General features: G+C 35.9%; 3 protein-coding genes across 5 annotated transcripts; 2 read left to right on the forward strand and 1 right to left on the reverse strand.

Annotated features, from left to right (window-relative positions):
• Nucleotides 1-144: 144 nt before the first annotated feature.
• Nucleotides 145-3,979, forward strand: LOC106181243 (soma ferritin). Its single transcript, XM_024077666.2, has 4 exons — nucleotides 145-377; nucleotides 2,433-2,579; nucleotides 2,903-3,028; nucleotides 3,465-3,979. The coding sequence occupies exons 1-4, from the start codon at nucleotides 273-275 to the stop codon at nucleotides 3,603-3,605; spliced, it is 519 nt and encodes a 172-aa protein (XP_023933434.2). The 5' UTR covers nucleotides 145-272; the 3' UTR covers nucleotides 3,606-3,979.
• Nucleotides 3,619-23,735, reverse strand: LOC106157990 (uncharacterized). 3 transcript variants are annotated; one of them, XM_087000243.1, is made up of 20 exons: nucleotides 23,587-23,735; nucleotides 22,676-22,939; nucleotides 22,273-22,387; nucleotides 21,870-22,020; nucleotides 21,341-21,555; nucleotides 20,746-20,952; nucleotides 19,987-20,025; nucleotides 17,659-17,777; nucleotides 17,188-17,305; nucleotides 16,887-16,983; nucleotides 15,936-16,062; nucleotides 15,398-15,605; nucleotides 14,854-14,874; nucleotides 13,185-13,324; nucleotides 12,691-12,928; nucleotides 12,118-12,250; nucleotides 11,712-11,939; nucleotides 9,834-11,462; nucleotides 9,602-9,677; nucleotides 3,619-6,084 (listed from the first exon to the last, which is right to left on the reverse strand). In XM_087000243.1, the coding sequence occupies exons 2-20, from the start codon at nucleotides 22,914-22,916 to the stop codon at nucleotides 5,801-5,803; spliced, it is 4,386 nt and encodes a 1,461-aa protein (XP_086856369.1). In that variant the 5' UTR covers nucleotides 22,917-22,939; nucleotides 23,587-23,735; the 3' UTR covers nucleotides 3,619-5,800. The 3 variants fall into 3 exon arrangements, with proteins under 3 accessions (XP_086856369.1, XP_086856375.1, XP_086856371.1); XM_087000249.1 differs by lacking the exon at nucleotides 19,987-20,025; XM_087000245.1 differs by lacking the exon at nucleotides 14,854-14,874.
• A 178-nt stretch (nucleotides 23,736-23,913) lies between these two features.
• Nucleotides 23,914-26,718, forward strand: LOC106181239 (archaemetzincin-2). The gene is made up of 3 exons (XM_013565562.2): nucleotides 23,914-23,986; nucleotides 24,210-24,955; nucleotides 25,273-26,718. The coding sequence occupies exons 2-3, from the start codon at nucleotides 24,215-24,217 to the stop codon at nucleotides 25,552-25,554; spliced, it is 1,023 nt and encodes a 340-aa protein (XP_013421016.2). The 5' UTR covers nucleotides 23,914-23,986; nucleotides 24,210-24,214; the 3' UTR covers nucleotides 25,555-26,718.
• The last annotated feature ends 27 nt before the right edge of the window (nucleotides 26,719-26,745 follow it).

The following is a 26,745-nucleotide window of genomic DNA, read 5'->3' on the forward strand; positions in this document are numbered from 1 at the left end:
TTTAGATTATAATGTTAAATAAATTTATGTAAGCTTTTTGGGTGCATCAATCCCGTTTTCAGGAAAACATAGGCAAATAAAGCACCCAATAAGAGGGAGAATATCCCATAACTGGAACAGCCCAAATACTTGTATATAAGCACATCGCAACCTATTTCTCGCAATAGTCGCCATTTGTCTTGGGACGTCAGTGTGCGTACGGACAGATCGACCGCCAAACTTTCTTAACGTTTATAACGTTTGATTTCAACTTACACTAACTGAAACTGAACATGGCCGTCAGTCAGCCACGCCAGAATTATGCCGTTGAGAGCGAAGCGGGTGTGAACAAGCAGATCAACATGGAATTGTATGCGAGTTACGTGTATCATTCCATGGTAAGTCTATATTCTTCCCATTTATTTCAAACGCTTAAGCAGTGGTTAACAGAGAAAAGTTTAATATCGTGTACTTTTGTAATTAAAATGTTCTATGTCTGGGTAGGATGTTGTTTACGCAGTTGGCGTTCACGTGCGGAACTGGGTAACAGGGTCAAAAACTGGGACGCTAGTCACGTGTATAATGTAATCTATATTTAGCAGCGTGCGTCATTGCGATCCGTGGTTTAGTTGGTACCCCAGTACTTTTGATTTCGTTTTGTAGGGTTACTTAAAATTTGTGCTTTCAGAGATGATTACCATTATTAGTACCACCAGCGTATACGCTGGCGGTACTCATGGTTTTAGTCCCGGCCCGTCTCGTACAGCTCCGCCGGCTCCTGCGGCTCCGCCGGCTCCTGCGGCTCCGCCGGCTCCGCAGTCGGGCGCCGGAAACAAGTCACCGTTACCGCTTCTCCTCCTAGACCGCCAGGACCTGTGTCCCCATCTCTTGGATTTAGGTCACATATAATCTCAACTTGAACACCCTGGTTTTTTTGTCTCTGTCGGTGTATTGGCCTGGGCGTGACACTTGTTGAAATGCACCCTTGTCAAAATTTCAAGGATGAAAATTCAAGGCTAAATATCTCCCAAACCAAAGGAATTATGGGAAAAATTACTACAGAAGTCTGACCGAAAGTCATATGTGGAGATTCCAAATATGCCCTTGAATTTGACTTTTGACCTTTTTTTCAAGGTCAATCAAGCCAAAATTTTCTAAAAATGGGAATTTTCTTCAAAAAAATATTTGTTTGTGCTATTTATTGGAAACTACACAGATCTAAGCTCTCCTGTTATAGTGAGGGGTTACAATTGGGGACTCCTTTAATCTTTGGGAGTTTGGGGTCAATCGGTGCATTTTCACGGGAGAAGCAGCCATTAGATACCGAAACTGAAAACTTGCTTTTATTCTGGAATGGTAAATGCCAGAGACCTTTTGTTCATAGCATTTTGTAGAACTTGTCAAGTGCATTACTGGACGTGGTGTCCATTTTTTTGTTTTCGATATAGTTTAGGCATTGCGCTGTATCAAATATTACAACATTGCAATATTCAGTTGGGGAAATGTTAAATATTCCAAATTAGCAGAAATATGCCCAAAGTTACTATTGAACTTGAATAGGAATTCATATACTGGTAATCTAACTGTGACCTTGAAATTGACCTTTGACCTACTTTTCATGATGAACTGCACTTTGAAGTTTTCTGATCTTTATATCTCCAAAATTGGCAAAGATACGCCCAAAGTTACTGTTGAACTTTTATAGGAAGTTATATACTGGTAATCTAACTGTGACCTTTAAATTGACCTTTGACCTACTTTTCACCATGAACTGAACTTTGCAAATTTTCCAGCCCTTATATCCCCAAAACTGGCAGAGATACACCCATAGTTACTATTGAACTATAATAGGAAGTCATATACAAGCATTCTTATTGTGACCTTTAAATTGACCTTTGACCTATTTTCACCAGGAACTGAACTTTGCAAATTTTTCTTTCCTTTTATCTCCAAAACTGGCAGAGATAGGTCCATAGTTAGTATTGAACTTGAATAGGAAGTCATATACTGGCAATCTTACTGTGACCTTGAAATTGACCTTTGATATTTTCTTGCCCTTCATATCTTCAAAACTAGCAGAAATCTGCCCAGTGTTGTCCCTAGGTTTTCTCTTTTGTCAGCACCGGTATATGCAATACTGATAATGCATTTCGAGGAAAACCCATAGGCCTATTGTCTAGAAAATCACAGGAGTGATCAGTGTTATGAAAATACAGGTCAATTTGAACATCTCTTTGATTGGACCATTTTAACTGTTATGTTTTTTTTTTTTTTTTTTTTTTTTGCATATTTTGAGAATTCTTGTTAATTGCATTTTATAGAGCTTGTCAAGCACAAGACTGGTGGTGGTGTCCATACGAATGCGCTTACTCCAGCTGGTGGTACAATATCCAGAGGCGGTATCGCCTCTCTGATCCTCTAGTTAAATAGTTCAAATATATATCTTTTGACAGGCTTACTATTTTGATCGTGACGATGTTGCCCTCCCTGGATTTCACAAGTTCTTCAAGAAGGCCTCCGAGGAAGAAAGGGAACATGCTGAGAAACTGATGAAGTTCCAGAACCAGCGTGGAGGCAGGATTGTGCTTCAGGACATCAGGGTTTGTACATTTTAATAAAACAAATAGACTTATAGAAGAAAAGTAAACAAACATATGAACTCAAGTAAGATGAGTAAAAGAAAGTAAACATAACTCCAGTCGAATGAAAAATGTAAAGTTATTTTCTATACATTGACTTGAGGTTGACTGACTTTTTGAGTTAGATGGTGCCATTGCATGAAATGGGGAAAAATAAAAAGGTGCAAATAGAAGCCTGTGATCATATGTTTGATTGGTAAAATAAAAAAATGTGCAGTATTTTGAAGCAGCATCTTCTATGTTATTTGTACTAAATCAGTCATATCTGTCTGTCTTTTCTGTAGAAGCCAGAGAAGGATGAGTGGGGAGATGGACTTGCAGCTATGCAGGTGGCCCTGGCCCTGGAGAAGAATGTCAACCAGGCCCTGCTGGACCTCCACAAGGTGGCCGCAGATAATGGGGACGCCCAGGTGTGTATATATCTTTAAGCTGCCCAGAAAAATGGAAAAAATACTCTGCTTCAGTATGGGATTCTTTTTGTGTTTAAGTTTAATCTTTTTGACATAGCATTTTTTGTGATGCACAATTCTCATATGCAGTTTAGGGTCAAAGTAAAGTTGTTTGTTCACAGCATTGGTCTTGAAATTGCTTATCACTTTTATTGCCATAGGCAAGCATGTGGGTTGACTTTCCCACACGACTTCAATAGCAATATCATTCAGGTTAAAGGTCATCTTGTGTTGATGTTTACTGATAAAGGGATTGCGCAAGAAAGTTTGATCTTTAACCCAGTATCAGATAAGTTGAGGTGAAACTTTATCACTATTTAAACAGAAAGCTTTGGAGAGAGTATTTTTCCATAAAGCAGACTTGGTTTTATATCTCATCATGCCACTTTGTTTGCAGATGACTGATTTCATCGAGGGCCACTATCTGACTGAGCAGGTGGAGTCCATCAAGCAGATCTCGGACCACATCACCAACCTGAAGAGGTGCGGCAAGGGTCTGGGCGAGTACATGTTCGACAAGGAGACCCTGCAGGATTAAACATCCACATATGAGGAGTGCCACTCAGACACAAATTGTCTTAGAGGACTATCTAAATAAACATTCTCGTATTAATCAATATGTAGAAGTTGTTTCTGTGGAGAAGTGTGCATTCCCATTTTTAACATAATCGCCTTGTTAAGGTCACGAAAATTAGTTTGTCTTTCCAAATCACTCTATGCTTGCATCTTTGGTTTGCTTCTGGTTTTAACTTTTGGTTTCATTTATTGTAAGAAATCTTTTAAAGATATTTGAGTGAAGGGATGCCATCTGGACAGAGAGAAAAGCTAAGAGAGAGACTGTTTGTCATCAGGAAAGGAAGAAACTTCCAAGTTAGTTTTTCATTTTAAATAAAGATGCCATAAACTGCAGAAGTTCTTTGTTTTTGAATGAATGGAGTTTTCTCTTCAGTTGAAATGAGTATGCCCCAGACTTATCAAAATTTATTCAACTTTTTAAATTTGGCCTGAAGCAGAATGTACACTTTTAGATTGCAAAAACACGACCTTATGTTTTTGATATTCAAACTTGAACCCAACCAAGCAGAGAAGTTTCCAAACAGAATGACCAATAAGTATTGTCATGCACATTAAATGCTTGACTACTAAAATATGACGGTATATTCACAAGTAAATCAGATAAAGCTATGCAAACTAAGATTTTTTATTTCTTATTGATTGTTCTTGCCATTCTTAGAAAAAACAAGTGTGCTTACTTCTTCCAATTAAGGATACACAAGGTGTCAAGCTGACACCTTGGGGTAATTAAGCTGCACCTAAATCCAAAACGTGGATGAAAGAACACAAATAGTGACAGCTGTCTCTATGGAAATCTATGGAGATATTTCAAAATTAAGGTGTAAAACAATTGGTGATGAAATTGAAATTTTTGCATTTAATATTGTGTAACCTGAACCAAACGCCCTGTATATTTAGCATTAAATTAAGGGAATAAAATTTGAATTTGATTTAGTTCCGAGGGTGCAGGGTGTGTGATTAACAGTATATCTGTGTGTAGCATGGGTGCAGTTTTGCTATAAAGAAACCATGAAAAAAATCTTTATTTAGTGACCAACAGTCATACGTGTTCAAAATTCTAGATGCACTGGGATTAAGTGCATTAATCAAAATGACTCAGCAACCCTATTTGAGGACATCCTTAACTTTGTCCTGCTTGTGGACAGTTTTTTCATTGATGACTTTCTTCTTATCCGTGTTTAGGTAACTTATCAGACCCCCTCCCCGCTTCCCAATCCCTCACTTAGCATATCAAATATTTAGCAGTTTGATTATGGCTTTGATATTTGGTTGTAAACTGAACTTTGTTGAATGACCTAAGTTGCCTTCAAAATAAACACAGATTTACTTAATGATATGAAAATTCATATTTATATGCTAACATTTTATTTGTTCCACCTAATATATAGATTCTCCACCACTATGCACAATTGATCTTATATATATACTACAAGCAAATGAGGCCTCTTAGTGCAGCATTTTACCAATTTATACAGGGTGAGATGTATACTGAAAGATTTTACCAAAAAATAGGGAGAAACAGCCAGAACATTCCCTGCCTGTGTGCATAGTAGTTAGTCCCCATTTTAAGATAAAAATAAAACAATGGCAAAATTCTGACTTGATGGAATACCTTTATTATAAACTATCTTCAGCTTTGTCCATGAGCTCACACCAATACAAGTATGTGACATAGGAATTATGGTAAAAAGCACTTCCTGGTTAAATATTTATCCTTACAAAAATCTAAAAAAAAAAAAGGACATTTTAACTTGCACATTAGCAGTTTTAAAAACAAAACTCTTAAGACTAAAATGAAATTAATTCCTAACAAGATGAAATTTGCAATATGTTATTTTTGAAACATTTTTTAAATTGCATTAACACTTTTAAAAAATGAAACTATTGGTGATACTTTCACAAAAGAATACATGAAAAAATGGGTGATTAACAAAATCACAGTTTGGCTTGACATGATGACATGATAAATTTGTTTTAGAGACAGACATTCCTTTATCCTGTGTACTGGATAATTATGACTGCAGCACCTACATATACATTATTGTGTTTGAATGGTGTGTGATACTGTGAAAGTCACTCAAATCATGGACAAAATTACGTCAATTTGTCCATGCTCAAATGTAAGGGAAAAGTTGAATATGTTACTTCATCAAAGTCTCATCTTTTTCTTGTCTTGTATCGCTTCCATGCCCTCTGAATGACCTCAGCCGCATGTCTGGCTTTACGAATACGGGTCACACGGTCCTTCTGCTCTCTTGCCACTGACATGAATTTGTTTTCACGGTCTTGGTCAGGCAGGGCTTTAATCTTGGGATGGTATTCCTCCAAACATTCTTGAAACTCCACCAGTTTTGGTTTATTTTCAGCTGCCTGAACCCTGAAGTCTTTGCGAGCTGCAGGTCTTGGTGTAGGAATATCACTGTCATCCAAGCTCCTGATACCTACAATGTATAATACTTATCTTTTAAAGGAAGTATAGATCATAATAAATAATATCCTTAATTTTTAATGTAAGAAACAGAGGAGAAAATATAATTTTATTGCAAATAAATCTGGAGATCTGAGGAATTTGAATCAGTTTAATACATGTATATATGTGTAAATTGAAAATTTCAGTGTAATAAATCTTTCAATAACAGAAATGGAATAAAAGAGTTGGAATCCAATGGAAAGAAAATTGTGCATATGAGAGAGAAAGAAGAAGAAGAAGGGGGATAGATAACATATTTAGTAACGTATCACATTTGTGTGTCAGTATTTTGGCACATGACCAATCCTTGCTTACACCAGTTACTTTACATCAAATCACTCCCACATGCCTCAACATCACACATCAAGATGATCATTTCTAAATTTACATGCATTGAACGGAAATAAACAGTCTTGTGACCATTCAAAGTGCAGCAAGTATGCCAGAGTTCAAGTAAAGTGTTGTTGTGGCTAACATTGGGGTTAATTATTGACATGCTATGAAAATGCTTTGTCTTTTGCCTTTTTAGCATGAAGATAAATATCGAAAGACCTTTTAACCCTAACACGTGTGTGGTAATATACTTGTACAAGGTATACCCTTTAAGATTTAACTATCTGTCTTGATTTGAAGGTATTCTTGTGAAAAAATATCTGTAGAATTCCTCCCATTTCCATGGGAATAAATATAAATAATTTATCTGTACAGATTAATTCATTTTCTAAAAAAAAAAATCTTTCAAGAAAAAAATTAAATTGTACAACACAGCGTTGAACCACATGTGTTCACAATAAACAGCTAAACACTGTACATGTGCAGCTCTTGGTGTACCACGTAAGGATACACTAATGGCACAGTGATACACTAGTAACTAAAACATAGACCGCATTCAGATTCACACATTGTTGATCCAACAACTGCAGGGTATTCTAAAGTGCAATCAGTAGAATCAGCTTAATTTTCTGATACGCCTCCTCAAGTAACTAGGGGGTAACTTACTATAAAGTGTAAAAATTGGACCAACCCAACTCGTATATAATATGTGAATCTGAATGTGCCCTTAGTGTGATGTTATAAATGTATCACCTACAAGGGGGGCAGAGTGGCATCTAGTTGAGCACTACTTGATTAATGATTAACTCACTGGGACTAAAATAATTTGTTATCCTGCTCCTTCAGAGTGAGGAAGGAATGGGGTAAATATTGATCTTTTACTTTCAGACATACCTACTTTGTAAATGAATAATGAATGAAACATTGTTGATACTACCCCCCCCCCCCCCTTACTGGCGTACATAGTGAACTAAAAAAAAAAATAGGGCAATAATCATTATGTACTTGTGCTTATTTATTATAAGGGTTATACCAGGCTTATTTCCAGGGGCAGTCATTTCTACTCACATATCATGAATAAAATGTACCATCACATGTGTAAACATGTGCCTTACACAACAAGGGCGCAGCTCTTTTTTTTTTTTTTTTTTTTTCATAACACGTAACTCTTAAAGACCATATTGTGGCGGTGGAACTGACATGTAAAATGACACCTCAACTTTGTAACACTGTGACTTGTAACACTGTGACTTGTAAATTGATCTTCCTTATTTGGATTTTTCAGTTACGGATCCAAAATGATCCACAAGCACAACATCCAGTGAAAATGTCGTAGGTTTCCTAATCTTCAAACTAGCTGAGCTATACTTTTGCAGAGAGGTAACATGGATCAAAGTACTATGCTAATGACACAAAAAATAGCACTCGACTTTGGTAAAAGCTATCAAGATTTGCACTAACACATACCCTTGCGTATAAATTATAGCTGAGCTCTATCAAAAATAAATTTCATTATCTTCACTAGCTTGCTCTAATGGAGGTATAGATCTATAATTTAAAGCAGCATTGCTGTATAATCCATACAGCACCAGTTGAACAAGTGCCAAGAACCCTAGAAATTAGCACATGCAGCCAATGTCATCATATGGTGGTTTTCTAAATTATATATTCAACTAGATCTCAATATGAACAATTTTACTCCAACATTTTAAAGAAAACGAATTAAAATCTTTTATTTAATCATAGTTCAAATTGGGTTAATCTTGAAGCGTGAAATATTGGTGGCAGTTGAAATTGAATTTATGTAGCAGGGGTCTTTTACAAATTCACATCTGATACGTGTTTCCTTAGTTTACACAATTAAGGAGGTTTATGCAGCTTTTCAACTTTAAAATATGCCTAAATACAAATTTATCTTTAAGATCAAGAGCATTGGATGTCTCAAAGCAATGAATCTGTACCAAAACAAAATCCTAGTTTAGATTTAAATCAATAGCAATATTGCAGGCTCCCAAGTAGAAAAGGAAGTCCTGTGACCTTTCAATGACTGCATGGCTCACACTGTTGACTGTCTGAATTTAATTCCATTTAATGTTGATTTATGCAAGCTCAAGCATGGCCACAAACATGGCAAAGGTCAGAGATAATATCCAATACATAAATCATGGTCTGACATTAAATATTGTAGTACACAGTAGTCCTATCCATGTGACTGATTGCTTGAGGCGTTAGCTTAGACTTACTTAGGTATCATCTGCCATGCTGCAGCAAACTCTTACACTGTGTGTGTGTGTGTGTGTGTGTGTGGGTGCATGTGTGTGTATGTGTGTGTGGGTGCATGTGTGTGTGCACATGTGTGCACACGCTGGCGCACAGACCAACTCAGATTTCAGTGTGGTTGACAGTGTGGTGTGTTGGATAATAGTCTTGTAATATGCAATTTGCAATATATAGCTGGAGCAATATATAGCTGGAGCAAATTTTGTTAAAGTGAAATTTTACAGATATATGTTTGTGGATTTCAAAACAATTCAACTGGGGGTAAAATTCTAAAATATGTTAACATCACAGGAGAAATGGCCATTCTTTAACTTCTCTACAGATTTTGTCTCTTGTTTATTCTGCATCTTTGTTTATTTACGATATTAAATGTTTACCAATAACTGATATCATCATTTCATAACAACCAGCCCTCATTCTCCAATATTAGTGAAACCAGGGAACAAGGTTCTACTGGCAGACTGCCAAGACTAAAAGATCACACGTGTGACTGAAGTTCTGGGTCACGTTGTTCACTTTGAAAGGGGAATGGCTGTTTACTCAATACACATTTAGTCCAAGCCTATTTATATGGGTGAGATCAGCTTCAGTTGAAAAAAATTCCATATAAAACCTTTTGCACTGACATGAAAGGATATTTAGAAGAAAAGGTTTCTGTAATAAACAGTTTCAAAAAAATAAATGAGATTTTGAACCCTGTAACTCATGTGAAAAGTACTTCATGTACTGACCTATGTGTACTAAACAGATGATCTCATTCCTAGTTTTTCCACAGATGAATGAACACTTTCATGGCATGACCTATATTTGTACTATGTAAGTGCATAAAAGTCACACTTTCATCATTCTGTATTTAAACACAAGTTCACACATACCTGAGTGTCTCAATTTAGATGTAGATGGTGGCAATTCTGTCAAAAATTTTTCTAAGCTCTCTGAAATGGACTTGTTCTGCAAAATAGAAAGAGGCATTTATAATAACTTAATAAGTTAAAAATGCTTTCAGATTTGAAAAATTATCTTCAAAATAAAAGAAAAGATTTTAACCAGCATAAGTAAAGCTATACCCATATTCTAATAATTTGTATACAGATAGGTGGTGCTCACCTTAGCCTCTGGCCCCCAGGAGTTTCTACTGGGCGACGTCTCCCTTCTCTCTTTATTTCTGTCATTCTTTCTGCCTCTTTCTTTACCAGAGGCTGTCTTGTTATTGTTGTTTCTACTTGGCGACGCATCTTTGCTTCTACTCCATCCAGAAGATCTGCTTGGGGAATTACTGCTTCTGGAATTTTGAGCACGGCTTTTGGTGGGAGATACGATTTTTCTGTCTCTACTATCTGGAGATTCATTTCTTGAGCGACCCCGAGATCGTGCCGGACTTTTACTTTGAGAATTCATCTTGTCCCTTCTCCGTTCTGGTGATCGAGATTGGTGTTGCCCTCTGGGAGAGTTCGTATTGGCAAACTGATTATAGATGTCACTAGTATATTGCGCATTCAACGCCTCTTTTCCAAGCATGGATGCCAAAGTCGAGTCAAAACTTTTAGAGGACAGTCCCATCTTTCTGGCATCAAAACTAGTATTTGTATTCTGCACATACTCACTGGGGGTGTATTTCTCAAATGATCTGTCATAGTCCTCAGCCTGAGATCTCTTAGAGGAACTACTCCCCATGTCTAATCTGTCTAAATCAAATTTACTGAAATTAGCCCTCTTGCCATGCTTCTGTGCCTTGCGGAGAGCTTTGTAATACTGGGTACGGTATTTCTTACCATTCCTCTCTGGACTTCTACCAGACCTGCTACTCTCCTTGGAAGTGTTTGTGATTACTGAATCTTGGTCCCTGGATCTCTGCTGGTGAGTGTAAGTATTATCATTTGATGGAGATTTGTGATGATTATTCTGATATTTAGCACTACTGTTACTTGGATGGGATGTAGTTTTCTGGAATGGTGAGGATGTGATGAACTGGCCTGAGTACTGAGCTAGTGGATCAGTTGAGGATGCAATGGAATCAAAGTCAGAAAACTGAGACATTGCCCTGCCTTGTATGCCTGACATATTATCAAAGTTCATACTCCTTTCTGGAGATTTATACCTATAAGCAGACTCCCACTTATCAGTCGACTTTCCTCCACTTTTATTGTGTCTCTCAGGGTTTAAAATAAATATATTTTTCCTGGGATCTCTCGGAGTCTTCTGAACATCTCGTGGGGATACTGAACCATCTCTCGTATGATTAGGCTTATGTCTGTCATTTATACTTTCACTCATAGATGCATCATTTTCAAGGTCTAAAATATTAATCTTTGGTACTGCTGGATGACTGCTGATTGGACTAAATTCACGTTGCCTTGGAGATTCATGTTCTGGCACCTCAGGAGTTGGAGGCAATAACTCTCCAAAAGCGTACCTCATCTTTGGTTTCAGCACCGTTGGGGTCGAGGAATCTCTACTTTCCTGGTAAGACACTGAGGTATCTTGACTATCTGAATAGGAAGACATATTGGTGGTCGGACGGTCATTCACAGATCCTAGAAGTGAGTTAGTGTCCACACTTTGACCAGTCTTGTCTGGAGAGCTTATACTATCAGAACTTTCAAAGCTGTAATTGCCCAGCTTGGCTTGTTTTAATCTTTCTTTGAATTCCTGCAGTTTCTGCCTTGTGGAAACTTCCTTAACTTCTAGCTGCTTGCTCAAAGAAAGAACACGGCTCTTCTCAATCTTTGATTGCAGCTGAAATAATAAAAAAAGTTGAATATATCAATATATGAATGCACTTCAATTCTAAAAATCAATAAAAGAAATTGTAAGCAAAGAAAGAAAACTGTATTTTACTTCCTTTACAATACACAGAAAAACTGTTGTCTGGCAAAGGTTACAATATGAATGCATTTTAATTCTAAAAATCAAATTTTTTGGAACATGTAAATTCTTTAGATCTCAATTTTCAACAAGGTTCTGGGTCCTACGTTCTTATCATACCTTTTCCTGATCTTTATCCTGTTGAGACAGCATATCCAAAACTTGTCTGGAGTTGAGCTTGCCATCTCTTTTCACATACTGCTGAAACTTTTCCTCCAAACTGCTGCCTACTCTGCGAGGGCTTTCTGTCCTTGCAGAATTGTGAAGAGCCTCTTTCTGAGACTTATAAGCCTCTTGGATTTCCAACTTCTGCTGCCTGATTATTTTCAGTCTGCTGTCTAACTTTGCCTTTAAATTAAATATATGAAATTAACATGTTAAATAATCTGAAGAATAGTCACAAATAATTACCCAAAGATTTCAATTACGTTTGTAATGCTTACAAAGTCTCCAACAAAAATATCTTACACAATCCAGTGTAATAATCATATTATATATCAGAATTCATACAAAGCATGTACTATACCTCTCTTTTCCTGAGTTGTCTTTCCACCAGTTTCTCCTGAGCCAGTAGCTCTGGGTCTGCGCGGCTTTGCTTCAGCTGGATGAGGTAAGATTGCTGGTTTGACACCTGAGTTCTGGTGGCCTCCAGTTTATTGCTGAGAGAAATAACAGAATAACAGATAATGTAGTTAAATCTCAAACTATTCAGGCCCGCAGCTGGAGGGGGATTCAGGGGTGTTTAAACAAACTGCTCTTTTTGCTTGGAAAAGTTTGAAATTGCTGGTTACAGGCCTGCCATTGAAAAATACTTTGCTTAAACATTAATGAATAAAGTTTAAAAAAATAAATGTATAAAAACTACAAATTTACAAACTTTAAATTTCTAGTTGTTTCTGGTACTTGTAGTCAATGGAATTTGATTTATTATAACAACCCTCTTAAACAACTAAAATTTACAAGCATATATCATTGCAGTAGATGCCATATTTGATGATCAGATCTCAACACAGTATTCAGAGCACATTCACAACTACTGCATTCACAGCCAAATCAATACCAACCGATGTCATAGACATGCTTCAAATGTTATACATACCTTAACTCCTTCTCAATCAGTTCTAACTGCTGCTCTTTGATGGAGGCCTGGAATTCTATCAAGTGGTGCTGCTGCTCCAGCTGGTCCTCAAATGTCTTCTCAACTTTCTTGTTCAGTTTTTTAATCTCTTTCTCTTTCTTTCTTTCAAATGGAGACTTGTATGTCTCTGGTGTTTTCCTAGGTTTGCTGTCTATGGTGTCTGAGTTCCTGGGAGAGGATGCTGAGGGAGTGGGCTTGACTGGGAAAGAAACAAGAGATTATCACTTGATTCCAACTTTGCTTGAAAATATTCATGACATGTAAGTGTTAAGCAGAATTTTTTTAAGAATCAAAATATATATTTTGGTGAGCAGCCACGAGTGAGACCAAAAAGACTGGATATCATTCCAACAATTTTAATTGAAAAAGCAAAATTTGATCTAGGAATCTTAAGTTGGAATTTGATATTATACATCACTAAAGTAGCTTCAATACAAATACAATCACATAATTACCCAAGTTGTTCATCATAGGGTCCCTGTAGATATCTATATAGTCCATGTCTGTTGGCCTCTCATAGGCTGTGGCTGGTCTGGCCAGCTGGTCATCAGATACTGCCCGCTGCATCTTGGACACGGCTGGGCTGCTGAATGGCCTGTTAAATATGATATAATTATAAAACAGGGTCAATATAAGGAATGAAGATGTACAACAAAACTGTAGCAGAGTTTGTTCCATGTCTGAAATACTCAGAGCCAGTTCCAAGTACAGTTTCAAGAAATAATTTATTCTGTTTCATTGCCTACTGATACTAAGCACTACTGCATACAATTCTTAAAAGCACTGACGTCTAAGTTTTGTACCTCAAAGCATGGCTACTCTCCATTACAAAGTCATTAATAACATGCCCATCACCCGGTGTCTGAAATCTATAACTTCTATTTAAAAATTCTAGGAGGGATTTTGTTTAAAAAATTCATATCTTTGTACAATATCAACTGTTTATTTGAATGTGCAGAAGCATGTATTACAATGTACCGACCTACCAGATCTCAGAGTAGGAAAAGCACTATACTATCAAGCTTTGAAAATCAGAACTAACTTGAATATTAAGACCTCCACCAGGGGTTTATATACTATGAGAGCATCAGGTGGCATCACAGAACATGAGTAGAAATTAAGTCATGAAATTGATATGTCTGTGATCATAACATTATGAATATGATATCACATCACAAAAGGTGATTTGTTCCAAATCAGATATCTTATGGGATCATAACAGTGTGCTTAAACTGCTGTGCTCAAAGACAGTGAGAGTTAAAAAACTGACAAAATATCAGAGTGATGTTTTCAATGCCATACTTCTTTCAGTCAGCTGCAGTGCAATGTGATATCAATTGCCAAACTTTTTTGTAGGTTTTTTCAAAACAAATGATTCAGATGTTAGTAGTTGGCAAGACTGCAATACAGACTGGATTTTTCCGATCTATTTTTTTCTCTTTTTAAAAATCACATATTCTTTAAGTGTCAAAAATTATTATGTTCAATATCAAATTCTTGTCACAAAACATCAAGGCCAAACTGACTGTGACTGTGCTTATGTGACACTGCAAGTAATTAATTCTTATTCTGTTAATAATGAAATCATATAATATGCTTTTGAGAGAAGGTGGATAAAAATTCACCATTAGGAATGCAAGCATTACATATAAAATGTGAAAATGATAAAATGTGAAGCTAATGAAAATGTGAAGCTGCTACACTGTCAAGCAGGAAGTGACAAGCATTATATTGGTTGGCTGAAAGCAAGTATTATAACACATATGAGGCATATCCTGGGGAAATTACTACAGGTGATAGAATTATATGAAACTCTCTATTTTGAAGTTTAATCTAAAAGAGCCTGGGGGCTAACATTCTAAACACAAGTACTCTGAGGTAGAGGTTTACAGCTTCAGATGACCTTGAATCAACAAGGTAACTCAGGGAATGAGTTCAGTTTTTCAAGATATAAAATAAGCTGACAGATAACTATCAGTCAATATTTGGGATACTATTGGAATCTATTTTATGATTTAGAAAGATATATAGGGATGTATTCTAGGATGACCTCAGATGTGCTAGGTAAAACAGTAAAAGAGTAAGTATGCAATCTGTGAGGAGCCTTCTCCACTCTGCACTAACCCAGCAAATCTAATCTTGTTGCTGTAATAGAGAAAAAATAAACAAAATACATTCTTAGAAACTTAGTGTCTCAAATCAGATCTTTTATAGCATAATCTTCTCTGAAATTAAATGATATGACATGTGGCAAATGAAATTATTGAGGCATGAAATTATTGCTGCAAATACACAGAAGTTATAAACGCTTTGTTTTCTTACAGTGTAATATTAAAAGCATTAAGTAAAATATAAAGCAAAATAAATTGTCACAATGATGCCACTTCACAAACATTTAGCTCAACCGTTCCTGATCATGATCATAGTCCAAGGCCAGATGCCAGAGAAGACAAAACAAGTAAACTAGTAGAAACTTAAAATCAAACCAGCAAACCTCATATACTTAAATTATGTCTTAAAAGCACAGAAGTTATATTAATCATAAGCCAATCTCTCTCTGCAAAAAGATGTTTTGCCTATTCACCTCCAAATATATTTGTCAACAAACATAGAAGTTCTATTCACATATTTATTCATACACTCCTTTATGTATCTATAATTCCTGTACCTTGGCTCCTTCTCCGCCTGTCCTGGCATAGTCTCGTCAAACCCACTGGTCGCTGTACTGATCCCTGAGGTGTTGGAGATGGGCCGACTCTTCACCTCCTCTGACAGGCTGACCCCGGTCCCATTATTCTGACCACCAGCATATTTCTTCATGATCATCTCCTTAAGGATGCGCAGACATTCCCGGAACTTGAAGGGATCTGTGACACCTATTTGTGATGTACATAAGTTATGTTATAATACCCAAACAAAGTACAGAAAACTTTAATGCAATTTTTTTATCTAAGCTGATATCTATGGAAATTGGCTTTAAAGATCATTACATACATAACTACTAGTGTATAAAGATGGCAATTTCATGTCAAGTACCTCTAGCATTCCTAATAAATTATAAAATTTTCACCACCTAGCTGTTAAATGTAATCCTACCAGTTAATATAACAATCAACTGAAAGTGCACGGAGACAAGGATAGATGCAGATGATGGCAATATGTACATACAAAATGTGTCTGTACATAAAAAGTGATATTATCCATACCTGCAGTGACAGGGTCCTTCACTTTCCCCACTATGTACTGCTGCATCAGCCGACTACAGGTAATCTTGTCTTCGTCTGTCAGTTTCTCCATCATGGCAGCCAGCGTCTCACCGTCCATGCTCTGGTACTAAACAGAACCACAACATGGAACAGCAGTTATTTTGAAAATCAGCTTTAAGCTATACCTCCAATTTGTCATGATAAATGTGCAGTGAAGTAAATGTAGTTATGTGAGTTCTGTGTTTATCAGTGTATACACATTTAATGTGCTGAAGCATTATGCTTCAACCCCAGCACTAGTATATCATAAATTATTAAGCGACCCCACTCTCGCAAAGAATAACAAACTATATTTATAGCTTCAACATTATTACTAGTATGCTCACCGAGGGCATCCAACATAATCATCACAAAACGGTTATGGATTTAAAAGCAATTGGCATTGCAGTATCAATGTAATAAAAAGATAAAAGGATTATCCAGTCTAATCCTCGACTGGAAAAGTTAGCATAAACTGATAAAGCTTTTCACCAACAAATGCCTCTGACTAATAAAACCACTGATTTGAAAGATGTGGTAGTAAATCAGAAAGTATCCATCAAAACAGTAGTCACAAAAACAAGACTTAGGCTCCGTTCACATGACAAGTCTATTTTCTAAAAATCTTTTTTCTATTCGCGGTATCTTGTGATCACGGTCTGTGCCCTGAATACCACACGGCGTAATTTCTGGCAGCGCGAGCCAGTTACTTCCAAAGCTGTAATTAATTCTCGGCTGCGCTCGGAGTGATCATAGGATACCGCAAATAGAAAATAGATTTTTAGAAAATAGACTTTTCATGTGAACGGAGTCTTAAATCTTCTAGACAGTTAATCCCATTATAACATTTTTCACCATCAACTATTTACTAATTGAATCGATAATGATATAATTTTCTTTATATCAACTTACCTGTAAGGCCTTTAAGTTTGCTACCTCTGCTTCAAGTTCTGCTATTCTTTTCCTTAATCTTTGGATCATGGATTTGTCATCTATCTCTTCATTTTTCCTAGAAAAAAGGTAAAGTATTACAATGTCTCATGGTTCAAACTTATACAATATGCACACCTTACTCAAACAGACTCCTTGCAAACTCAGTGCATACAAAACCAAATGTACATTTTCAAATTTAAAAAATGTTAATAAAAATATTTAATTACAGCCAACTAAGTGCTTATATTAATTGTTTATTAAAAGAAATAAATATACTTACTTAGCATTATTGGCAATACAAGCCACCCTCTGAGCAAATCTACAGGTAGAGATGGTCTCGCCCAGGTTCTCTTCCTCCATAGACAGCGTAGCTATCATTACAGTTAGACAGTTACCACCTGGGATAGAAGGTAGAATACATTTGATCTATTTGAACTAATCATTAAATAATGTACAATTAATTGCGTTAATGGCTTCTTTCGCTTTTGAATAGTAAGTACACAGTTATGCAAGCAGTATTTTTCAATTCTTATTATTTATAATTATAATAAAAATAATACTGTTAACAAGCATCTGCAACACTGTAATGGTAAGGAGATTTTAACTATCCATACTTCCAAATATAATAACAGAGAAGTGTATTTTAAAATATATTGCAATACATAAAAAAACATACACATGAACGCACACACATGCAAACACATATTTCAACAATTATACTTGTAGTTGTGGTAACAGAGCGAGAACCTACCCAGACTGTCTCTCAGCATCATAGTGAGTAGAGAGTTTCTATAAGGAACATGTGTAGAATATCTGCCATCAGAGGTACTGGGTCTGCCTCCATAGCCACTGTAGATACTGCCAACCCAGCTGGAAAGGGGGAGGTTATAATGCCTTAGAGAATATAGAGGATGATACAGATAGTACTGTGTGTGTGTGTGTGTGTGTGTGCGTGTGTGTGTGTGTACGAGCAAGTGTGTGTGTAATATAAGTTAAATGTCTGTATGATAAAAAACATGACAGAAAAGAAATTTAATGTAATATGTATGTGTAACTGAATTATGATGAATTTTAAGGAGGAATTTTAAAATTGCATTAATTTCTGTTTGACTTCAAACCTTGTAAGAACATTTCTTAAGGTTAAGATTTTATTGATTTTTTAAACCAGTAGAACTGTAATATCTGGCTTAGCAACACAGATATATAACATAAAAGAGCTGAAGTTCAATTCAAGTGCATGAACATAACAAAGAGGAGTTTCAGGTCAATCAATAGCCAAAGACCTCAAGACTAAAACAAATATAAGACAAAATGAGCAGCAATGTCAAATATTTTCACAAATCCTTCATGCTGTTTGTCTGCCTTCATAACGTAATGTCCTGTTTAAATACTACAGACCAGAGCTTCTATAATAACCATGCACAGCCCAATATCACTATTTGCAGACCTTTAGAATACAATAATAGTTTTCACTATCGGTGATTATTCATGTGAGAAATCATAGAAGAGTTCATTGAAAGGAAATCAATCAGCTCAATGGCCCCAGTGCCTCCAGACTAGAACAGGTGTTTAATACTAAATGCAAGTAAACACATTTGTTTTGAGAGAAATCAGCCGGGGTAAAAATATGGATACAGTATTAAGTAGGCATTAAATGAAAGTCCATAATACACTGACTGGGGGACATAACTGAATTAGAATACTTCATACTGAATCAAGTGGCCTCCTTGGTTTAATATATTGATGTTCAAGTTTACTTCATACAGCTTATGGGACATAGCACAAAAATCTAAACATCCAAGATAACTCCATGTATTGAGTGACCCCAAGAGAAAAAAATGTTATTCTTACACAACAGTTCACAAAATCAGTGCAAAAGAATTGCACTGTGCAAAACAATGATTTATAATTCTTATAACTCCACACAAAATGTTCACCAAACAGAAATGAAAACAGCAAGGGTGAAAAATTAAAATCAACGTACTAGTGAACATTAACAGGAAATACAATATTTTGCAATAAAACAACATCAAAATTGAGTGAGATGTCCAACCACTCCTCTCACATCCTCACCGCTTGTTTACAGGTGCTGATCTATAAGACAGCAAACCACAATTATCTTAAAAATGTACTTTTTATCATGAGTCAGTATATATTTTAGAAGAATCTGCCAACATATTGTTTAAAATATAGACTACATAATTTCAATGTACCAGTTTCTCAGTATTATGCTAATGCAAATATTAAAACACCTGTTTTTGGTCAAACATATATATACAAGATTAAACACCAAGCTTAAACAATGAAAGCATTATAACTAAGATATAACATATATAAATATAAACAATTATAAAAATGGTTAATGTGAATTATATGTGAATAATATAGATTATTGAACACTTGTTGACAAAGCACTCAAAGATACACAAATAGAACCAAAATTTGTATAGCTTTTCCTTGTCTTTATTCTCCCAAAAAAAGTTGGTTAAAACATTATTATTAGTAGTCTGAGATTAATAAAAGTTAAAATATTTTTCATCAGATCAAAATTTCACATCAGGTTATGGATCTTATATAAATAGATATAAATGATAAGAAATTAATATAAATTCAAAAGCCAGACATAAACACCAGATGCACCTCTAGCTCTTATTGGGATATCTCTAGCTCCATGCTGGCAGGTTTATTAGGTAAGTTACACCTGGCGCGAGCTGAAGCACATCTAGCTTTGGTAATATAATTAACAAAAGGGCGCATGGCATCCCAGAGCCCAAATCTGTGCTTACTATATGTACTCAGAAAATTTTACTTATCCTAGTCTGAAGTTCAGAAATTTAATTTCAGCCCAATGTTTCCTGGAGCATTTTTCGTAGCTTTTCCATATGTCATTTTTATTTATTTTTTTCTGTAAAAAATGACAAAATGTACATTGCACAGATTTCAGTCAAATATTTTCCCAATTTTTCTAGACTCAAGTAGTAAGCACAGTGGTCTCAAGCAGACGAATGAGAAAGTTATAAATTAATAAAATGATTAAGGTTAAACATAAATGTGACTGACAACCAGTAGGCATTAATACCTGGCATTCCTACTCTTCCTTGGAGAGGTGTAGGGGTGACTAGAAACAAACAGTGGGTCAGTGTGGTCAGTGGTCAAATGACACAAATCAAACCAGACCTGTAGCCAGCAATTTCAGAGGGGGGGGTCTTTTGCTGAAGACATGGGCCTTTTACCATGAAACCTATATGTACTTAGATCAGATTTTACCTAGTGGACCTTTTCCCAGCACAAAAGCTCACCCCCCCCCCCCCCCTCCCACCACCACCACCACCACCACCACCACCCTGGCTACAGGCCTGGATCAAACAAACAATGACATTTTATTGATGCATGAATTTCAAGTCATACAAACATGTGCCATGCAGACAGCTTTTCCTTGCTGAATTATGCATTTCTCTAGTGCCTGTCAAATACACATGATCTTTCTTATCTTAAACAAAGATGGTTGGTTTAAATTCTGAACAAATAAAATGAAGATATAAATTTTCATACATCATAACAGACATCTAATTCAATCATCTTTAAGTCTAAGAAGGATCATAGTTATGGTGTAAATTTATTAAAACAAAAACACTTTCTAAAACAAGTGTCAGGTAGCAAGCATTGGTGTTTTTTAAAAATTCAAATTAAACAACTTAGGCATTCAACTGTGACAAAAACAATCACCTGGAAATCTATAATACTATAATTCTATAACTTGATCTCAAAATGTGTTGTATATGCTACAAAAATCACAATGTGCTATATAACTCTGCTAATGCTATCACACATCACTCACTTTCTATTTGCTGGTGTTCCATAACTGCTATGGCTCCTCATGGGCCCCTGGCTCCCCCCCTGGGCCTCCTTCTGCAGGGCAATGATCACCCCCTCCAGGTAGTGCAGGGACAGGTTGATGTACTTGGCCTCTGTCAGCTGTAACCCAGAGACACCTGTCTTGGCCACTCTCTCTGAGCCAGCCAAGTCAACTAGGTGAAGTTTAGACCTAATAGTAGAAAGTTAGCATTAATAAAACATCTCATTTCTACCTTAGGAACAAATGTTCTGTTGTCTGCATTTCAAAATCCAAGGAAATATACAATCATTAAAACCCAGTGAAACTTTGTGTACATAATTGACATTAAATGAAAACAAAATGTTCAGAAGTTATGGTAACAGTTATGATCAGAAGCACAGAACATGTTACTGAACAATATCTAAAGCCATTAGGAGCAAATTCAGGAATTAATATTTGTATTTATTTTTTATCATTATTATAATACATTATTATATTATTCAACTGTAATATGATTCATAAATGGGTCACATCATTTCATATTTTGTTTATATATACCCATCATTTATAGTAGATATAACAATAAATAAGCACTCACTTGACTACAATATCAGAATCAGGTTTTTTGGTGGACAGTGTCACAGTGAACACAGCATGTGATCTTGAAGACCTCTGGTTCATGGGTGTCTCCCCAACCTTCCTGTTAGCCTGACCCTGGAGGAGAAGGTTCTGGGCCACCTCTTCATTAGCAGCCATGTGACTGGACAAGTTCCTCACTATACAGCTGCCCTTGGGACCCTCCACTACTACCACCTGGGAGACATTAGAGCAAAGTCAACTAACTGGGACAGGAGGACAGTGGGAAATGTAGTATAGACTTCTAGCATTTTTTTAGTATGCATACAATAATTATTATTATTAACCATGGTTGAAATAATGGACCAAAGAATGGAGAAAACAAATATCATATTGATTTTTCACAGATGAGCCAAATTAAAACTATAAATATTCATGAGTATGAATATAGCATGATTCAGTCAAGTATTGACCATCACAGGAATGCAAATAATATTACAGTAGCTCCTTTATATCCCGTGCTGCTTTTTTTTTTATGAAGTACATCTTACCTTTGGGAATGGTGTGACTAGTGAATTAGTTCTAGCCCCAGGGTTCAGCAAGTCATAGCCCACCTCCTGGTAGATTTCCATGTAGGAGATATGGACACTGATGTCTTCATCTTGACGGGACTCCAGGGCCTTGTAGATCATGGACAGTGCCCTGTCAAAGAAAAGATTTCAATTTAATTTAAATAATTTAGATTTTATAATTCTTCAATTAAACTAATATGTTACAAGGTGATTTTAACTAGATTGAGTAGAGAAAAGGGCTTCAGTAAAATACTGAAAAAAAAAAAAAGAAATCCTACTATGCACAGTCACTAACTTTAATCTAGTGTGTTCAAGGTATGAATTTGGATTGCTCCAGAGTAGTATAAGAAAATGTGCTAGTAAAACGAGGTCATTATCTCACCTTGGAGCCAGTCCTCTGTCTTCATATCTCCTGGCGCTGCCCTCCACAGTGAAGGTCTTCCCACTCCCAGTCTGGCCATAGGCAAAGATAGTGGCATTGTAGCCAGTCAGGAAATCTAATATAGAATTTGAAATATAGTGAATCATTTCAATGTAGGCAACTGTATTTAAAAAAAAAGGATTATGTACCCAAAGAACTTTGACTCTCTACAAAAAAGTCATCATTCCCCCTACTTACTTGCATTACAATGAAATATCATTCCATGGAAGAAACAACTAATTATAAAATCCTTCAAATATTAAATAAATCTATGATTTTTCAATGCCTTGAAATAATTTGAAAAAATATGAATTCCTGCTGCATATATATTTTCAGATCTATTCATATTACTTCTCAAACTTACGATCTACAATATCCTTAGCTGCCGTCTCAAACACCTCCTCCTGGACAGTGCTGGAGCTGAACACAGTGTCAAACTTGAACTCATGGTTTACTGTGCCTGTGTTAGCGCGGGTCTTGGTGGGGGAGGTGTTATAATCCCTGTTCTGTGCCGTACGCAGGTACACCCTGTCCTTGGTAACATCAAAGTCATCATAAGCATTTTTACAAGGTTTGATCCTTGCAAAAGTCTTGATGGTGGGCATGACTGTTTGATTCTGAGCTGATTCTGAAATGAGAGTAGAAATTCTGAATCAAAGCATATATGAGGAAGTTTTAAAATATATTATGTCAACCAGCCTTTTCACAATCTACTTGGTGATTTTTCTAACATACGCTATTTGGTGTGTCTACCTGGGTCGGGGGGGGGGGGGGGGGGGGGGGGGGGGGGTTAGGAAGGCCATGTTACATGTATATGTTCAAAAAGGTTCAAATGGATCCAATTTCGATGTACATGCTTACATTTATTTTCCCTAATAAAAGGGTGCACGTTTACAAACTAACATGTTTATGGTTTAGGGATAGTGCTTTGTCTGCTGGGTGGTTTGAAATGAACGGAAGTATGTAATGCAGCAGTGTAGCGTTCACAGACGAATATATGCTCTCGTTACGTTGTTACTTTTTATTTCAATTAGCACAATTAAGGCAGTGTCTGATTTCCATCATTATTTTCAATCAATACAGTTGTTCCCACACAATCTGACAGTGATGAACACTGCACAGAAGGGATTTAGTAAGGAGTATGCTAAATGCCAATTAAGTGCCTTGAATGTAACCGCGAAGTTCGAACTCACGTCTCGAGCGCCGCTTACAATTAAAACGATTTTAAAATAAAATTATGAGCTGAGAGAAATATGAAACAATAGAACCAATTACCTAAAAGTAAGCTGAAGTTGCTCCTAAGTCTTCATTTTGACCGTCTTTCGAGACATTTTAATCCAGGCTCTCAACTAGCTGACACCTGTTTATGCTCCGCCATAATGTTGTCAACGCTCATGGTGGGTAGATAGGGAAACAAGCTTGGCGAAGAAAACCCAAACTTTTTAAATTTTAACAACAACTTTCTTATCCACATTTTCTAAAAAGGTACCCATGTAAAAGTTATTGGAAATTAAGAATCTTTCGAGTAAACTATTTTTGGAAATTAATGTTTATAATCATTTGTGAAATATATCTTCAACTACTTCATTCTGTCATTTTTATGCACGAGGTCAAGGTCAATTATTTATTTTGCCTTTTACTCCTCAGGTGTTACAGTAAAACCCGAATATTTGAGGTAAGGATTTCTGCCATAATATCAGTTAAATTGAAGGTATTTGAATTAAGCTATAAGTGATGTCAGGAAATGAAAATTTATGAGCATCAGCAAATTAAAGGCAGTTTATGCTTGCGGTCTTTCAGTGTTTAGAGTTCAAATGTGATTGATGACTTGAAGAGAAGAGTGAAACTGAAAGTATATGCATGTAGCTATGATTATATTTGACAATTTTTTTCGTCAGATGCTATGGGGCATGCATTCACCAAAGATCCAGAGTATGTATGTAGACAATCAAACTGCAGAAGACTGGTGGGAGATGAAGGGAAGTTTGGACATCTTGAAAGAAAAGTTTATGAACTGGCGTGTCAATGTAGGGAACAGTCTTCCACATCTTGCTACAGCAGTGATGACATGTGCTCCTTATTCACAGCTTACGATAAACCTTCCACAAGGCTGATGCAACAAAACTACCAGCAGTGGAAAGCTGTGATGGGAATTGGGTTTCATTTTATCCATCTCCGAAGAAAGAGAGTAATTTACATAAAACCTCTTGATGACTTCCCTCAGTTTGTGACAGACTTTAGAATCAGTTTTGATGGAGCTGATCTCACACTTTTCCAACTCCTGCAGGTATTTACTGAGTGTTTCTTGTGGGGAATGCAAGTGGAGTTGCTTCCTGTTTGTAGTATTGCTGAGTGGAAGATAAAGAACAGGATTCATGCTGTAACGGAGCAAAAACAACTTCTTGTAGGCGATGTCTGTCATCAGTTAAAGAAGAGATTACCAGCTGATGGTTACTGTATTTTAGGCATTACCTGGACAGATCTGTATCCATGTGAAGATCTAAACTTTGTACTTGGTGAAGCCTCTCTTCTCAACAGAAGTGGGGCACTAAGTTTTGGCAGATTTGAACCAAAGACTTTTGTCAGGGGAGAAACACGGGATATCAGTTCAATTGATGCTAAACTTTTGTGGAAATTGATAAAGGTTTGTTTTCTTCATTTGTATTTCCAATATATGGAGTACAGTGTGCATCATATATTAACTGAAACATGTTTTTTTTACTTTTGATCATTTAGTTTTTGAACATGCAGTAAACAAAAAGTGATATAATTATTTAAAAAATAGCAAACTAAAATTGTCATGATTGGTAACAATTATATCAAACAGTATTGATTTCAAATTCAGTTACACATCTTCGGTGATTATTTAGCTACTAACAATCATCATAATAAACACTATGATATTGAATATGTTTAACTAAGTATGTCGATCAATATTAATTTTTAAATTTATAATTTTAGGTTCTGTGCCATGAAACTTGTCACATATTTGGGCTACAACACTGTGTTTTCTTTGCCTGTGTAATGAATGAGAGCAAGTCTATGGAGGAAGCGCTATCACAACCATTATTTCTGTGTCCAGTTTGCCTTAGAAAATTACAGAAAGCTTGCAAGTTTGACATCAAGGAGAGATATTCCAAATTACAACACTTCCTAGTGACTTTGAACAGTGTTATTCCATATGAGAGGTTTGAGCAGGCTGTTGAATGGTTGGAAGAGATGTTGAAGTATCTTGGTGAATAAGGTCTAAAAGGTTGTTTTTGTGGGCTCAGCAGCAGGCATATTCACTGAAATGGCAGGGAATGATCAAGTATTGCTAATTGACTACTTTTTAAGCAGATTGTATATGCTTTAGCAAAGGGTAATATTAGGATGAAAATCTGTAGCTGGTTATCTACAATTAAATGAGATTGCATTGTTTAGCTTCCCAAGAATGGCACTTTGATGGAGAGCTTTAAATAGTTTTTTACTTCATCATCATGTGATTTGTTGATTTTTATATGAACACCATTTTCCATTGAAGGTTTTATTAAGATGTTGAATTTTATGTTTTTGTTATATGATTTTGGTTATGTTTTAACATAATATAATATGATATATTGTATATTTATTAAGTGCCATTTTCTTTTATGTCCTTTTTTAAAGACACTAAGATTATATTTACAAACTTTCCACTACAATGTTATGTTTTGTTACAATAGTTTCCCAGAAATACAGTGGACTGAATTAAGTCCATGATTGCCTTATTATACCTCAGGACACAGTGTGATATATAGTAAAAATTCTAAAATATATATTCATAATAAAATAAATAGTGTATAAAGTATGGCCCTTTTATTAAGCTGGCAACCAGAACCTTTCTTATATTGGTGACAATGCAGTGCTCTACAGCTGAAAACATGTGTACAAAAGGGTTTAGCAGGACCTCTATATTTAGGGCAGGAATATGTAGCGTATTTTATCAGTTTTAAAAGATGAAAAAATATTTTCCAATTTTTTATTTGAGGTATTTTTTCAAATCAGTAGGTGAATTAACATGGTTGCTTGCATGCTTAAATTGCTAATTAAGAAGAGAAACTTTAAGCTTTAATTAAACCACACTATGACTTTTAACTTTACAACATGCCAATGAGTAAGTATTCACTTTCATTTCTTGATGACTTTCTATGTTAACTTATTTATAACTTTGAAAGTAGAGATCGATACTTCAGAGTCATTGCATCAAAGTCAAAATCATTCAACTTTTTACGGTTAATTTATTTATTTTATTTTTTTTATTTATTTATTTGAGAGAGAATATTTCCATCTGGATCCATGGATCTTTCTTTGAAAAAATTCATTTAACAGCGGCAATTCCCTGATTTATGTCAGGAGAAATAAAAGCATACTGATCATGCACCAAGTAAACTGGCAGAACAGGGGAGCAGAATATTT

The sequence above is a fragment of the Lingula anatina genome, chromosome 1, assembly GCF_051362555.1.
Source record: "Lingula anatina isolate TDL-2025a chromosome 1, LinAna3.0, whole genome shotgun sequence".
Lineage (NCBI taxonomy): Eukaryota > Metazoa > Brachiopoda > Lingulata > Lingulida > Lingulidae > Lingula > Lingula anatina.